The sequence below is a fragment of the Ursus maritimus genome, unplaced genomic scaffold (assembly GCF_017311325.1).
Source record: "Ursus maritimus isolate PB19 unplaced genomic scaffold, ASM1731132v1 scaffold_4, whole genome shotgun sequence".
In the NCBI taxonomy this organism is placed as follows: domain Eukaryota; kingdom Metazoa; phylum Chordata; class Mammalia; order Carnivora; family Ursidae; genus Ursus; species Ursus maritimus.
In genome coordinates, this window is record NW_024426552.1 from 27,379,886 (window position 1) to 27,395,972 (window position 16,087).

The 16,087-nt window shown below is 38.0% G+C and overlaps 1 protein-coding gene across 1 annotated transcript in view; it reads left to right on the forward strand.

The window, feature by feature from the left end:
- Nucleotides 1–16,087, forward strand: part of SAMSN1 (SAM domain, SH3 domain and nuclear localization signals 1) — a gene marked incomplete in the record, with an annotated part of 260,035 nt that overhangs the window by 156,695 nt on the left and 87,253 nt on the right. The window contains 1 exon segment of the mRNA XM_040621094.1: nucleotides 2,998–3,077. Coding sequence (XP_040477028.1) covers nucleotides 2,998–3,077 — 80 coding nt within the window.

The window sequence follows — 16,087 nt, forward strand, 5'->3', positions numbered from 1 at the left end:
GGTATCCTAGTGTTTTGGACAAATGAATTTCCCTTCAGTTCTTTAGGGGAGTTCTTCCTAGGATTATAGTTACCTGAGTATGGTCAGAGGTATCTTCATTAGTTTCACCTACAAGCTGATTTAAAATACTGCTTTTTTAATTAATCTCATTTCTTCCCCACAGCTGGGGGAGTTGGAGTCTGAATGTTTATGTTGAACGGTGCATTCCTACATACACTGTCATTTGTAACTCACTTATGTAGTTTATGCATGTTCAGATAATCTTGTTGCTGCAAAAAAAACCACGCCAAAATTTAACGGCATCGAGCAACAGTTTATTAGGCTCATGGATTTTGTGGGCCAGGAATTCATTCAGGGCAGTGCTTCATGATATCTGAGGCTTCTTCTGGAAAGACTTGAATGACTGGGGAGGCCTTAAATATCTGGTGGCTTGAATCATTAGAGACTTTTTCACTTATATATTTGGCACCTGTTCTGGGGTAACTTGCAGGCTGTGCTCAGTGGAGACTTTCAACTGGAGACCAATATGTGGCCTCTCCGAGGGACTTAAGCTCCCCCCGCGCAGGCCAAGGGCTGGGTTGTCAGAGGGAGAGACATGAGAAGGAGCTTCACACATTATGGGAGAAAGTGTCTGGAGAGTAAGCATCCCAAATGAACAAGGCAGAAGCTGTAAGTCTTCTTCTGACCTAGTTTTGGGGGGTCACAAAGCATCATTTCCACTGCATTGTCCTGTGACAAGTGAGTTACTAAGATCAGCTCAGTTCAATAAGGAGAATTGAACTCTATTTCTTGATGGAGGCATGCCAAGTTCACATTGCAGAATATGTGGTGTGAGAGATATTTCTGTGGCCATCTATGGAAAGTACAACTGCATATTGCCTAATTCAGCTATTGCAACTTTGTTGCTACTTAGGACCAAATTGCTTCTGTTTTTATAAATATTCTCCTGTAAGGCAATATTTGGGAGATTGCAAATAAATAAAAATGTATAAGACCACAAAACAAACAGCTAATCTTCATAAAATACCATTTTTCTGATGCCTCTTCCTACTCCAAGACCCTCGAAGGTCCCCCATTTTCTACAGTAGAGGCCACATGCTGGTAGCTCTGTAACTGAATTTATTCTGAGAAAAAGCTTCTTTGGACCACACAATATTTTAAAAATCAGGAAATTTTACATCAATATCCATATATTTATATTCTCTTGAAAAACAAGAGGGAAACCGGCAATCCTGGGCTCAAAGTCTAAGGTGATTTCGGCTGGGAAAGCTGAGAGCAATGGCCGCCCTTCATCAGTGGTGACCCTTCAGCTCACCATAGATCTTCCATTATCTCCCTGACAAAATTCACCTCATTTAGTTAAGGTACTTATTTGACTCCTGCTGATACATTTATATTTCAACATCGGTCTAGTAGGTTATGTCCAAATTCCTCCACCTGGAGCTCACAGCTCCTTAAAATTTCACTTTATCTACCCTTCCAGCCCTACCTCCTTCTATGCTATATTGAGAATTGCCTGTCACGTGACCAATTTCAGTCCCTACACTGAATTAAATGTGTTCCACTTATTCTATACCGTAGGCTGCTATATTTGTAATTTTTCCTTTTCTCCTGCCTTTCCAAACTACATCCACTCTTCAAGCTTCCATTGGGGTCCCTTCCAGGAGTAGCCTGAGTCATAGTGATCTCTCCCCATAGCAGCATCTGAATCACTCATTTTACTACTTCGCGTCGCTGTTTGAGTGACGTAAGTGCCTTGTGCATGTGCCTCAGCTGCTTCTGGATTCTAGAGTACAGGTGAGCACTTTACTGCTCTTTTCCTCTACCCGGAAAGATAACCACAGAGGGAGTTCTCCAAAATTCATGTTAAAGGAATCAGAAAAGGGAAGAGATGAAAAGGAATGAAGGAACAGAGGAGAGAATTTTCTTTTTCTAAATACAAAAACTTAAAAAAAAAAGAAGAAGAAGAAGAAGAAGAAGAAGGTTGCCCAGACTGCTTCTTGCATCCTGACCCTATAATGGAAGATCTGGTTTCCAAGAGTCAGATCACGAAACAAGCTTATAATAAAATTGAAGTGTTTTCTGGAAACTTGTATTGGGTATTCTGATTTTAAATATTGTTAACAATATACATAACTCTGAGACTGAATTTAAACTGTCTTTTCACTATTGCTAAGAGGGCGATTTGGAGGAGAACCTGCCCCTGTTTTTCACTGTGCGTGGAGGGGAGGCCTCACCCGCCCCTTTCTCCCCCAGAGAATCTGAGAATGAGGAATAGCAAGAAATTCAAGCATGAAGGTGAAGGGAAAGGTCACTGGCTTGGCGGCCAGGTGATTTCTGTGGTCACAGTATCCTCGTCTGTAAACTAAGGGGCTTGGGTTAAGGGAACCCTAAAGTTCTGTCCTCTTTTAGCACAGGTACCTTTCACATTTAAATAAATGGAGCCCATTTTCCAGTCCCTGGAAGGGAAAGGCTATTACTTTTTGAAAGGTTTCATGTAGCTGCAAGCAAACAGATGCCACATTGCAGGCCTTTTACTGAAGCATGCATAGAACGGTTTCAACATAAATAATCCATGTTGAGAAAACGTCTATAAGCTAATGAAGCTCCAAACGCCAGGGGTGGAAAGCTTAGTTTAACAGAATCAGGCGAGGTGATAACTTCATGGAATCATAGCATTTTGGAGTTAGACATGGCTTTAGGAGCCAGTATGCTACTCTTTTATTACTGAGAGGGAAACTGAGTGCCAGAGAGGTTCCATGGCTCGCTCAGGTACTCAGCAGGCCAATGGCCTTCTTCATTTTGTTAAATTTGTACTTTATTTTGATCTGTTTCTTATGAGAATAACTTATCTTTCAGAAAATAAAGATTTATGATTCAGGCAATATAGTACCTTAATAGACTAATGAAAAATATAATGAGTATTAAATTGCACTTAAACTTCTCAAATCCTGTAATTTCTGATAATCTACATATAACATTTATCTCTTTTCATAGATCTAAATGAAGATGATTTTCTTTTGAGTAATAACATACATACTTTTCAAGGAAAAAAACCACAAGGCATTTCCTGTCAGGTAATGTGAATAATCAACACTTGGCGTGTGTTTTGTGAAAATCATCTTGTTATTGAGCTCTGTAATATTCTGGATACAGCGTACAATACTTAGCCTTGTAGCTATCTTGTATTTAGATATTGTAGGTTGTTTTGTAATTGATATGCTTATATCTCTGTGAATTGGAATATAAATGAAAAATCAAATGATGACTTGAGTTAATAAACCATTTTGATTATGCAAAACATTATGCTCTACAGCCTTTTGATAAGTAACTCTGAGCCTGTTAAATTAATGTACTGGGATTTTCTCTGACAAGACCTATGTTAAGTGCTTAGAACTATCTGGCAACCTTCAGTGAGGGGCACGTCCCTCGTGTTTTTACATTTGGTATAAAAACATATACTATTATTCCTGACATATCCTTTATAAATTGCATTAATTAGCTCAGGAGTTCAGGCAATTAAGAAAGTCTGAACCTTGGGCCTCCCTCATAATAATAACATAACATTAATTAACAGCCAAATAGTTGCTATTCCCCTTGTAATGAAAAATAGTATATGAGCCAGTCGGGCCAACTCAAGCATCATACTGATTTTTGATATTTTTCTGACAGCCAATCGTGTTCTCTTTCATCATTCTGATAGTTTTATTAGGAAATTTAGAACTGGCCTTCCTTGGTGCAATAGACTGATAATTCGAAGACAAGATACAGCCTCTGAATCGTGAGGGGCTGATTTGGTGAGGAAAGGAAGCTCGCACTCTTAAATCCAGCCTGATTTCTGAGGCTGTCGGAGGCCTTCCGATGGATTAGACAACGGACCTTAACTTGTGATCAGCCCGTTTCTCCTGGCTGTTCCTCCACCGCCAGAGTAGTGAGCTCCTGCGGGGGCTGCACCACATGGCCTGAGGGCCTCCAGCCAGCGAAGTCTCCTGCAGTGCATGGTGGAGAGCTCTGCAAACAGAGCTCTGAATCATAGTTTGGCTCTTAGTACCTCTGTGATTTGGGGCAATTTATGTAATCTCTCTCTGCCTCAGTTTTCCTGATCTGTAAAATCGGTCTATAAGGAAACTATCTCATGGCTGTCAGGAGGACTGAGTGAGATACTTAGTTAAAGCACTTAGCTTCATGGCTGGCGTTTAGAAGATGCTTTACAAAATTCAATTGTTGTCCCCGAGGCTCCTCTCTTCTCTTCTCCCTCCCTTTCCTCCTCCTTCTTACTCTTTGCAAGGGCTTCATGACACTTACAAGCACAGCTGGCAGATTATTTCTGAAATATGCAGTCCCATTCTCCTAAATTTAGATGAGGCCTCAGATATAGTATCTAAGTGAAACATTGTCTGATAGCCAGGAAATAAATGAAGGCTGATTTACAGTAAGAGCTCCCCAGACATGTGTGGTGCCAAGAGAAGTCCTTCTTTAGGTTTTTAGTAGAAAAATAGAACCATCTTTGAGAATGAAGAAAATGATATAAAAACTTCTTAGAAGAAAAGCATTAAAGGTATATCTTTACTACACCAATCTTGCGTTTTCACTGGCTAAGAAATGATCCTTCTAGAATAGTAACCATTCACTTGTACTGTGTAGTTTATCACTAAAGATCAGTTGAGGGAATTCATAAGCAGTGACAGACAAGCAGGAGATATCTAATCTAGAAATCTTCATTTGGAGTGGAGGTTGGTCTTATCTATCTTTAATATCTCTCTTCTTATTCATGGTGGACATTCACTTGAATTTAACTAATTAAGAAACACTTTTTCTGGAGCGCCTGGGTGGCTCAGTCAGTTAAGCATCTGCTTTCAGCTCAGGTCATGATCTCAGGGTCCTGGGATCGAGCCCCACATCGGGCTCTCCTTTCAGTGGCAAGTCTGCTTCTCCCTCTGACTCTGTGCTCTCTCTCGCTCTTGCTCTTAAATAAATAAATAAAATCTTTAAAAATGAAAAAAAAAAAGAAGAAATACTTTTTCTGTATGACAGGATACTTTAATGTAATGAAGTCTTATTAAGTATTAAGAAGTGTTAGGCAAAGGGCGCCTGGGTGGCACAGCGGTTAAGCGTCTGCCTTCAGCTCAGGGCGTGATCCCGGCGTTATGGGATCGAGCCCCACATCAGGCTCCTCCGCTATGAGCCTGCTTCTTCCTCTCCCACTCCCCCTGCTTGTGTTCTCTCTCTCGCTGGCTGTCTCTATCTCTGTCAAATAAATAAAAATAAAAAAATCTTTAAAAAAAAAAGTGTTAGGCAAATTATTAACCTATAAACTCCTTGTGACTGAGGAAAAGTAAAAGCAGTTTACCCTTTGAAAGATGGGGCAGAGAGGGCACCATTCTCTGGTGTGAAGGGGCAGACTGGCTTATCAGTGGGCTCCTTAAGAATGGACTTGGGCATAGACTGCGGCCTCTCACTGAGTGAGCAAATGACTTACCAGAGCAATGTTTCCCCCGTGCGGCCTGGGGACTGTCTGTATCAGAATGAAGGGACTTGAGGGGCACCTGGGTGGCCCAGTCAGTTAAGCGCCCGACTCTTGATTTTGGCTCAGGTCATGATCTCAGGGTCGTGAGATCTAGCCCTGCGTAGGACTCCTTGCGGTGGGGGGGAGGGGTGTCTGCTAAGGAGTCTCTCCCTCCCTTTCCCTGTGCCCTCTACCTTGCTCATGCATGCTCGCTCTTTTAAGCTCTAAAAAAAAAAGAAAAAAGAAAAGAGAATGAGGAGACTTGTTAAAAATGCTGAGCCTCACCCCTGTACAACTGAATTAGCATGTCTGGGGCCAGGAATAGGTATTTTTATGAGTGAACCGATGATGCTGAGTACATGAACCATGAGACTCTATGGCATCCAGACAGTTGATTGATGGGCACTTGTCTCCAGACATGATGCCCATGCAATTTCACTTTACAAGCCTAAACTTGGCTCATGTCTGGTCTGGGAAGACAGCAGTCTCATGGAAAAACCGAAGTTGGTTTTTGTTTCCTATTGTGAGAATGATATATATTCATTGTAGAACTTTTTAAAATCATGTAAAAGTAGAAAGGATTAAAATAATGAATAATATCGTAACAGGGTACATATTTTCATATGGTTGGCCATTTTACTGAATATCATTAAGACGGGGTAGAGTTCATGGGATGTAAAATATATTCATAGTTCTAATTATCACAGGACTATGCCTGCAAAATATATCTGGACAATAAAAACATTCATAATACAAAATTTAAACATTAATACAAAATTTAAACATTCCCAATCAGGAACCCCTCAACTAGACATGTTTCCTTCGTGTTCTCAAAATAAGGGGAAAGATCTCAGGCATTGAAGAAAGTGCAAGGAACCAAGGGGCAGGAGGCAGGGGCGGGAAGTGTTTATGGAATCCCCTCTCCAATACCAACTTAGTTCCATGAATATTTCTGACTACTTGGCCTGGGATAAACTTGCTGGAGAACCCACATTGCAGGACAAGTGCTGATGGGGAGAGTTTGAAGCAAAGCTGTCTGCCCAGTACTGTAATCATTACACTGACCATAAAGAACATCTTGGAGGTAACTTGACTCCCAGCATTTATTTTTGTATCCTTGTTCTTATTTGTTCTTTTCTGGCACCATTCAGTTGATGGCTCAGACCTTTTGTAGCATATTGAAAAGGGTATAAAATATGCAGTAATACAGACTTTGGGCTAATATATTTTCAAAAATGTTTCATGCCCCATTTCTCACGTAAATTCTTAGGCTGCTTTCAGCCTTCAGAGCGTCATTCATATTCATGATAGAAAAGAAGGATAACATTTATTACTTTCAGTGCTGGTGATATTAAGCACTGTCAAGCACCCCCACCCAGGACTGCACCAAAACATTTTCTCCCTAAGCTCCTTCAGTGGAAAAAGCGTTGCTGTGTGAATTAATTTTTAAAAATATGCATGTGTGTATGTAAGTGCGGGGTAGGTTTTCTTCTAAGGGTTAGATCACTTCACACCCATTTCAACCAATTTCTCTTTTAATGTCCTTTTCTATGGAGACTGCAAAGCAGGTATTTGAGTTCTCAGCTTCCCCTGTGGTTAGGGTGGTCATGGCATCCAGTTCTGACCAGTGAGAAATGCCTGGGGAGGGTTTTGTTTTCAGGGAAAAAACAAAAAAAAGAATAAATCCTCCTGAGGAGGTTCTGTCCTTTGCCCTCTCCCTGCTAGAAGCTGGGACATGGTATCTACTGAGTTAGCAGCTGTCCTTCCACCATAGGGCAAAAGGCACATTAAAAATGGTGGAGCAGGGGGGGCGCCTGGGTGGCCCAGTCGGTTAAGCATCTGCTTTCCGCACAGGTCATGATCCCGGGGTCATGGGATCGAGCCCTCCATCGGGCTCTCTGCACGGTGGGGAGCCTGCTTCTCCGTCTCCCTCTGCCTGCCGCTCCCCCTGCTTGTGGCTCACTCTCTCTCTCCCCAACAAATAAATAAATAAATAAAATCTTAAAAAAAAAAAAAAAAAGCATGGTGAGGCAGGCAAGGTACAGAGCCTGATTCCTCTGGGACACTCATGAGTTACTGCACCAGCATTGGACTGCCTATATTTGGACTCCTTGTTGTGAGGAATCATAAGCCCTGTACTTGCTTAAGCCACTATGGTTGGGTTTTCTGTTTTTCAAAGCTGAACGTATTCCTCATGGATACACTTTATTTGTGTAACTGCCACTTTTGCTAATTGCTCTAAGATATTAGACCAAATGTTGCCCACAGAGTTAGAGGGTGTCTTGACTCAGCATCACAGACCCTGATTGTGCAATCTAGACCAGCCTCCTCCAAGGTAATCAGCATCTAGAGTTGAGAGTTGGTCCTTTAGTCCTTAAGAGAAAATTGGGTTAATAACAAAAAAACCCCTCTTGGCTACATACAGCCCGTTGGCAACGTAGAGCCTTAAAACTGTTATCCAGTACAGCACACCACTGTTGGGGAAAAAATGTGCAGATTGGATCAAAGTGGGACTGCTTTTTGGTGAGCTTAACTGAGGTGGCTTGACACCAGGTGACTGGGAAAATACTTTAAGGTTATGCTGTGATCTGTTAATGAGCGGGCGAGGCAGGTCCCTCATTAGGTTTCATCAGACACATTTGGGGTGATTCTAATCAAAGGTGTGAACAAACTGTAAGGCAGGAAAAAAACAGGCCAACATGACAGATTGTTTAAATAGTACTTGCAAGTGTCAACCAAAAAATAGTGTTTTTATGTATGATGTAATATAAAAATGAACAAATTATGTTGTGCATCATTCTTATTTTCAAATACTTTCTTATACACTATATAACTCTGCTACTGCATTAGTTATCTGTTTTCGAACTCCTTCTCCGTACTCTAGGCAGGGTTTCTGCTTCTTGCTGGAGGCCGCTTGGAGGAATCAGTACCTCATCTTGTTGGCCTTTCCATATGGCTGCTGGAGTGTATCATAGTGTGGCGTTTTGGTTCCCTCAGAATGGGTGATCCAAGGCACAGAGTAAGAAGGAAACCTTGATGCCTTTTAAGACTTAGTCTCAGAAGTCATATACCACCACTTCTACCTTATTCTATTTGTTGTAGACAAGTTATTAAACCCCAACTCATACTAAGGAGAGGGGCATTATGACCTAACTTTTGAAGAGAACAGTATAAAACAATTTATGAACGTATTTTAAAACCACCAAAGCTACCTAATAATATTACGACATTATAGATGGTGGAGTTTTCCTATATCCCAAGAGCAATGTTATAACTCATTTTGCAGATAGAAAGAATGCAGAGCTCTATTTGTTAGCTAGAAGAAAAATATAACCTTTTTTTTTAATAGAAGATTTTACAGAGTAGCTTTAGTTGGTGTTTAAGGAACATTGAATGTTAGTATGAAATCTGCATCTTGGTCTCTGGTGATATGAAATTAAAATCAGAATAGATTTTCTTATTTTAGTATCCAAAGTCATGCTCACTCTATCTATCTATCTATCTATCTATCTATCTATCTATCTATCTATCTATTTTTCCATCCATCCATCCATCCATCCATCCATCCATCCATCCCCTTTTAAAGTAAGGAAAAGAAGTTCAGCAGTCCCCATTTCAACTTTTAGTTTATACACAGAAAAAGAAATGCCTGGTTCTAACAAATGAATTTTATGAATGAACTATATTCCTTAACCAAGTTCTTATTTTAAATATGTATATGGGTATTATCCCATCTTGATCATTTTAAAAGGTTGAAAGGAATTATTTGGGTATTCCTTAGCATTATTCTCATTTTTAAAAGAATTATACAATTCAAAAAATGGCTTGCAAACACATTCTGGTAACTTATACTGTGCCAAGCACCAAGGACCAGTTGACATCTTTAAAATGTAACACAGACCTGAGGATGTGGGCCTAGTCCTTTACAAATCCATATACCACACGCAATAGCAAAATAAAACCCAGTCACTCAGAACTAGCTTCAGTCACTTCAGCTATTCTGTTGATTTCTACTTCTTGCCTCTTGGTCCTCGGCTAGAATTTGTAGGATTTCTGCTTAACTTTGGACTTTATAGTAACCAAAATTGTTTCACTTTTATTATATGAGTTATAACTTTTGACTATGAACTTGTTTAAATTCTCTGTGTCTGTTTCCTTATGTGTAAAATGGTGATGAGAAAAATTTCTTACCATTATTATAAATATTAAATGAAACAGCATATGTGTATTACCCCCAGAAGACATTCAGTGAGCATTTGTGTCCTCTCCCTAAACTTGCAATCCCATTGTAGGCCTCACCCTCAGAATAAAATTTAAAATTCTCTTCTATTCCATTGTAAACTCCATCCAATGCCCTTTGCTTAATACCAGGTACATGGATTTTTCGAGTAGATGTCAACAGTAAGGAGCTTACATTGTCAAGTACTAAACATAATAAAAAACGTCCTGTGCTATGATTCCAGATATTACCTAACTCCAAATATATATTTGGTTTGAGTTTAAGCTCTATCAGAGTTTTTAAAACGATGCCTATTATGTACCTAAGAGCGAAGGGCAGAAAGGGAACAGGGTATAGACTGCTTCACAAACCATTGTCTTGATCCTGACTCTCTTTCTACCAACTTCTTCTGAGTTTGGGATCATGTGTTGGGACTGGAGTAAGTAAAGGATGGGGAGTGAATCCACTATATGTAATGTATACATACTATACATACATACCTGCACACATATTCATTTTTATATGTATGTATTTGATGAAATGGTACTCAATGTGCCATTGATTAACTTGATGACTACTAAAATTGAGAAAATGGATCCTTTCTCCATTATTTTGGCACCTGTGTGGGTTTTTTTTAATTTTTTTTGTTATTTTTTTTAAAGAATGTTAACATCAGTCTTGTCCTTTTCTTTTTCTAATGCTAAAGAGGGTAACCTTTTAATACTGAACGCCATCTCCCTATCTAAGACATGTAAAACCTACTGCCAATGAAATGATAGGAAACTTCTCCCCAAATAATACCATTTAACTGGTTTTTCTGTTTCCCAATAATCTTAGTACAGTGAGCATTATTTTCTATAGTTCTTTATTACATTTGCCACATGGAAATGCTTTTAGAGAACATAAAAACTCATCCTTATTGAGAAGCTTTCTGACTTAAGCATAAAGCAGTACCTCTAAAGAAGAATAAGTTTTTAATGTAAAAATGTTCCCCCAAATTTAGCAATTTCTCCTGAGATAAGGAAAATTTTATAGCATTAAGAAGTGTATCTTTGTGTGCCAACTTTCTCTTACCATATAAAATCCTCAGATCACCTTAACCACCTTACTTTCCTTGTTGGGCCATTGCTAAACAAAGCTCAGGGAAAGGACATGTTTTAGAAGGTATGGGCAATTTCCAGGACACTCATGGACATCAGCACATTTTGTAGTGTTATGGACCTGAATCTACTATAACCCCTCTCCCCAATTATTTTTCCAGACTTGCTTTTGGGAACACTGCTAGCTAAATTATACAGATTTATTTGATTATTATTTCCTAAAATGTAATAAAAACTTGCAGATTCTGTGGCAAATAACTACCTTCTGTAAATCTTGTTTCTTTATGTAGGTATGAATATGATCATTTCAAGGTATCTCTATTCACAGCACTCTCTTCCCAAAGATAATTAACATGTTAACATCTACGTTTCTATAGTAGTTTCTTCTCAACAGTAGTTTTTTGCCTAAGGGATGATAGCTATTCTAGGTAGGAAGAGGTGATGAAAAGGTACTATTTAAATATTACTTCTATTTCCTGAAAAGCTACTGTACTCTGCCCTTGCTGGTCCCATGCTTCTAAGATTTTAATAACTAATTAAATATCAAAGAGCTGTAGGAAAAAAAAAACCAACAACTGGATCTTGATGAATACATAAAGGACTTCCCAGATGAAAATAAAGCTATGCATTTGGGAGAACTAAGAAATAAATTAGAAACAGGAGAACCAGATCAAGAGACCTGGAGCTACCACTATGCTCTTGGGCTACGAAATTCACATTTCTGTGCCTCAGTTTCCTCTTTTTGAAAGTAAGCTATTGGACTAGATGACTACAAAAACTTGTCGAAGTTCTAATATGTGATCAATAGTAGCTCATTCTCACTTTTTCCTTGATATTCTTCTGAGGTCCGGGAGTTGGATGTAAAGTAACAAAAGGAGATACTCATCTAGTTACATGTCCCTTAACTTGTTACAGGAACAGTGAATTCCTGTGATCCAGCTCCTTATTTTATTGAAGCACAGAGAAGCCAAGTGGCTCGCTCCCGTGCACATGGCTAGTCACAAAGCAGAGCATCGCAGTAAAGCAGCCATGTATCTGCAGACCAGGGCTAGTTCTAGCAAACCAGGTCATTTTTTATTTATTTATTGTGTAGATTAAACTATAACTCCTAGATACAAGGGTTGTAATTTTTTCTATGTAATTTCCTACCCCATAGCTCATTGTATGCTAGGACTCTAGGAGGCGCTTAATAAAAATTAATTAATTTGTATGCAGGCACTTAAATTTCCTACTGCGCACATTTTTGGGTCAGCTAGAGGGTGTACCCAAAAAGAGAAATAGTCTTATGAACAGTTCTAGAAACTTCTTCCAAATTTCAGAACAAAGGATATTACACGGGAAGTAATCTTTGAGTTGTGTAATCCAGGCAGCTCCCAGTTGACTTCACAGTGTCTCCGCACTAAAAGACTGACCCCAACATACGGGTAAATGAGCAAAGAGCAGTCTTGGCTCCGCCCACAGAGAAGTGGGGAAAGATGGCCATGGAGTTATAACTTCCTTGTGCCATGGAAAATAGAGCCAATGTGGCACATTATTCCAAGACCAGAACTGTAAACATCAAAAATCTACTTGAGAGGAAGCAGAAGGAGCCAGAAACCTGTATTAGAATTCAAGTAGATGATTTGTATTTATATAGTGAGATAAGACTGTTACATAAAGGGCTTTGTTAGACATGCTAAATTACACTGTTCAAATGCCTCTTAATCCTCTAGGCAAGTGCATTTCCCTTCCCCACATTACCTTATGCAATCTTCTCTCCTGTGAATAACCATCATATTTTATTTGTACTTCTCAGATGACATACATTAACCTTTTCCTCCAGATGTTTGGGTTTTTTTTTTAACATTTTATCTATTTACTTATTTATTTATTTGAGAGAGCGAGAGCAGGAGTGGGAAAGGGCAAAGGCAAAGGGAGAAGCAGGCTCCCTGCTGAGCAAGGAGCCCCATGCGGCCTCCATGCGACTAGATCCCAGGACCCTGAGATAATGACCTGAGCCAGAGGCAGATGCTTAACTGAGCCACCCAGGCGCCCCCCCTCCAGATGTATGTTTAACCAACTGTTCGGTTCACATACATTTACTGACCATATCAGAGACCAGGTTTGAGATGTGTAAAAATAACTCTGGAGCCCCAAAAGCTCATCCTTTTAGGGGTGGGAGCAGGCACGGGAGCAGACTACTGTTTGCTTTTTAATCATTCATACTAAGCAATGAGCATCACAGAGCAGGCAAAATATCTTATTCTCCTTTGTATCTCGGACAGATTAGGTGCTTAGTAAATGTGTGTCGAATGAATAAATAAATATTTTATAAGTCTTCTGGGAGAATATATTCTGTTTCATTAATTAATTCACTCAATTGCCTATTCATTCAGTGGCCTTTTTAAAAATTCTGCTTAACCTTATTTTAAGTATTGGTCCAGTGTTTGTTTAATTTTAATTTCTATTACTAAAAAAATAATAAAGTTTATAATTATATAAGAATACCTAACATCAACATGGCAATTTTTCCACCAATTGTTTTTTCAATCAATTCATTTGTATAAATGAATTATTTTCAAATTGTCTTTTTAGTTAGTTGTAGTTCCAAGAAAGCATTAAAATAATTCTCTGAAATGAAACTTGTTTGTTTTCATAGGTTGCACTGATTGATTCTAGTTCATGATTCTTTTGGTTTTATTACTGTCCATTGAGTTACTAAATGTTAATTGATCATCATGACCTTACAGATAATCTTTTTAGAGTACGTTTTAAGTCATAAATAAAGAGTAGTCCCTTTTATATAGACGAGAATGGATATACAGCTTTGGGCTTTTAATAATCTCAGCATTTAAAGCCAATTATTTTTGTTTTTACCATGAAAATAACTTTCCCCATTTTTATCCAGTCCCTAGGTATCTTTCTTTTCAAGTGGCTAAAAATTCACAGTAGAAAAACTGGGTGCTTATGTTCTGCTTGTCAGAAATGAATTTGATTATAAAAAACTGTATTCTTTTTTTTTTTAATTTTATTTCTTTATTTGACTGAGAGAGACAGCCAGCGAGAGAGGGAACACAAGCAGGGGGAGTGGGAGAGGAAGAAGCAGGCTCCCAGCAGAGGAGCTTGACATGGGGCTCGATCCCAGAACGCCAGGATCACGCCCTGAGCTGAAGGCAAATGCTTAATGACTGAGCCACCCAGGTGCCCCTAAAAACCTGTATTCTAAACATATTTTTTAAATTATAGAATTTCTCCTAATTATAGGAGTAATATATGTTCATTGTAGAAAACTTGGAAAATGCAGAGTATTTAAAGAGGGGAAAAAAGCCACTTAGAGTGGTGTTTGTACTTTTTATACAAATTTATATACTGATTTTTCACTTAATAGTGTATTGTAAGCATTATAAAAATCATTTCTAAAGCCTAAAATTGGTAAATCTTTAGTAATTAAGTGGAGTCAGAAACTATCTGAGGTTTCATTTCAGGGAGTTCATTACAGGCTTTCTTTAAAGTAAACCAAGATATTAATTTTAAAAGATCTCTATTTCCCCTGTTAAAGAAATTATGTGAAATTGATATCAAGTGATCAGGCTTTTTCTATTTGAATATTTGTTAAAGAGGTCATGAGAGAGGAACAGTTTTCTACATCAGAAGAACAAAAAAGGAACAAAGGGAAATTACTTCATGCAAAGTCTATCATGTTACTCTCCAACTTTCTTTTCATTAGTGGGATAAACAGTACACAATTCAGACAGTTAGGTGATCTGGATTTAGTTAGTTTCCATAAGCCTAAGTTTCTCCTGCGTGAAAAGAAGGGATACTATTGGAAAAAATTTAAATTCCCTTGTAGTGAAATATATGTGGGAAAGAAGATATGTGTGTGTGTTTATGAGGTGTTTAATATATATATGTTCATGTATTTACATCTGTATATGAATAAATAACATATAAATAAGAAAAATAAAAGATATCTATATATTCATATATATCTATATATTCGTATATATCCATATATATATTCATATATATCTATATATCTTCATATATATATGAAAGAGAAGGTATATATATACTTCATACAATATATATTATATGTATATGAAAGCGAATAGGCCTATAAACCTGAGAGTGTCTACCTGATACTTATCCTCTATTGGAGAAGCATATTTAATGAATAAATCAAAACCCTGGATTTGGTTGGGCTTAATTTGGCTGTCAATCCTAGACAACTAGTAATTATGCTGGTTTCTAAAAATCTTGTGAGAAAGGACATTGGATTAAAAGTCAGAATACTTGATTCTCATCCTTGCTCTATTATTAATGAATTATCTTTCTCTGGATAAGCCACTTAGCTTCTCTGGTTTTTCTCATTTTTTAAATAGGCTGGTAGACTAGATGTCCAAAAGTTCCATCCCAGCTCATAAAATATGGTTGTAGGACTACTCCAGTTCAATAATTCATTGATGCTATTTTCTAAAAATTATTCTATCATCTTAATAGTCAAGCAAAGTGCCAGCGAGGTATATTTAATATAACACTTCTAACAAAATTTTTACATTATTTAAGGAATGTGAGCAAAATGAACTAAAGGATATGCACATTTATAAATGAAAGATATAGTATATACATAGTAAAATATACATAGGGAAAATAATTTATATTCACATATAATTGCCATTTTATGGGAGAAAAATTGTAAGTAAACTAAATACAATAATTTTCTTATCTCCTTCTCTCAGTCTCAATCCCTAATTCTATTTTTTACATCATTACATTTTAAAGAAATAGACTTTATCAAATCAAGTCCCCATCCATTTATTCATTCATTCATTTTGTATCATTACTTCAAATAATTCGTATGGAGTACCAACTATCAACAATGTTATAGGTACTAAGGGTACTGCATGGTACATATATCGAAGGTTAATGGTTTCTGTCTTCGTTCAGTTTAGAGTCTATGGGGAAAGAAGACATTTAACACAAAAATATAAATCTGAGATTGTGGTGAAAGCCAAGAAGGTAAAAGAATGGGGACCTAATTTGGACTTGGGAGTCAGGAAAGATCTCTGAAAAAATGACATTTAGGATGAAGCTCCAGGGGTCAGTAGGAATTAACCAGTCCAAGAGAATGAGAATAAGCATTCTAGGCAGAGAGCAGCATACATAAAAACACTGAGAAAAAAAGTGCTCTGCAGATTGGGAATCTAAAAGTCTTCACCTTGTGAATATGAAGGGAATCTGGAGGCATAGGTCTTATAGACCCAGTCTCGTGTTTGGGATTTT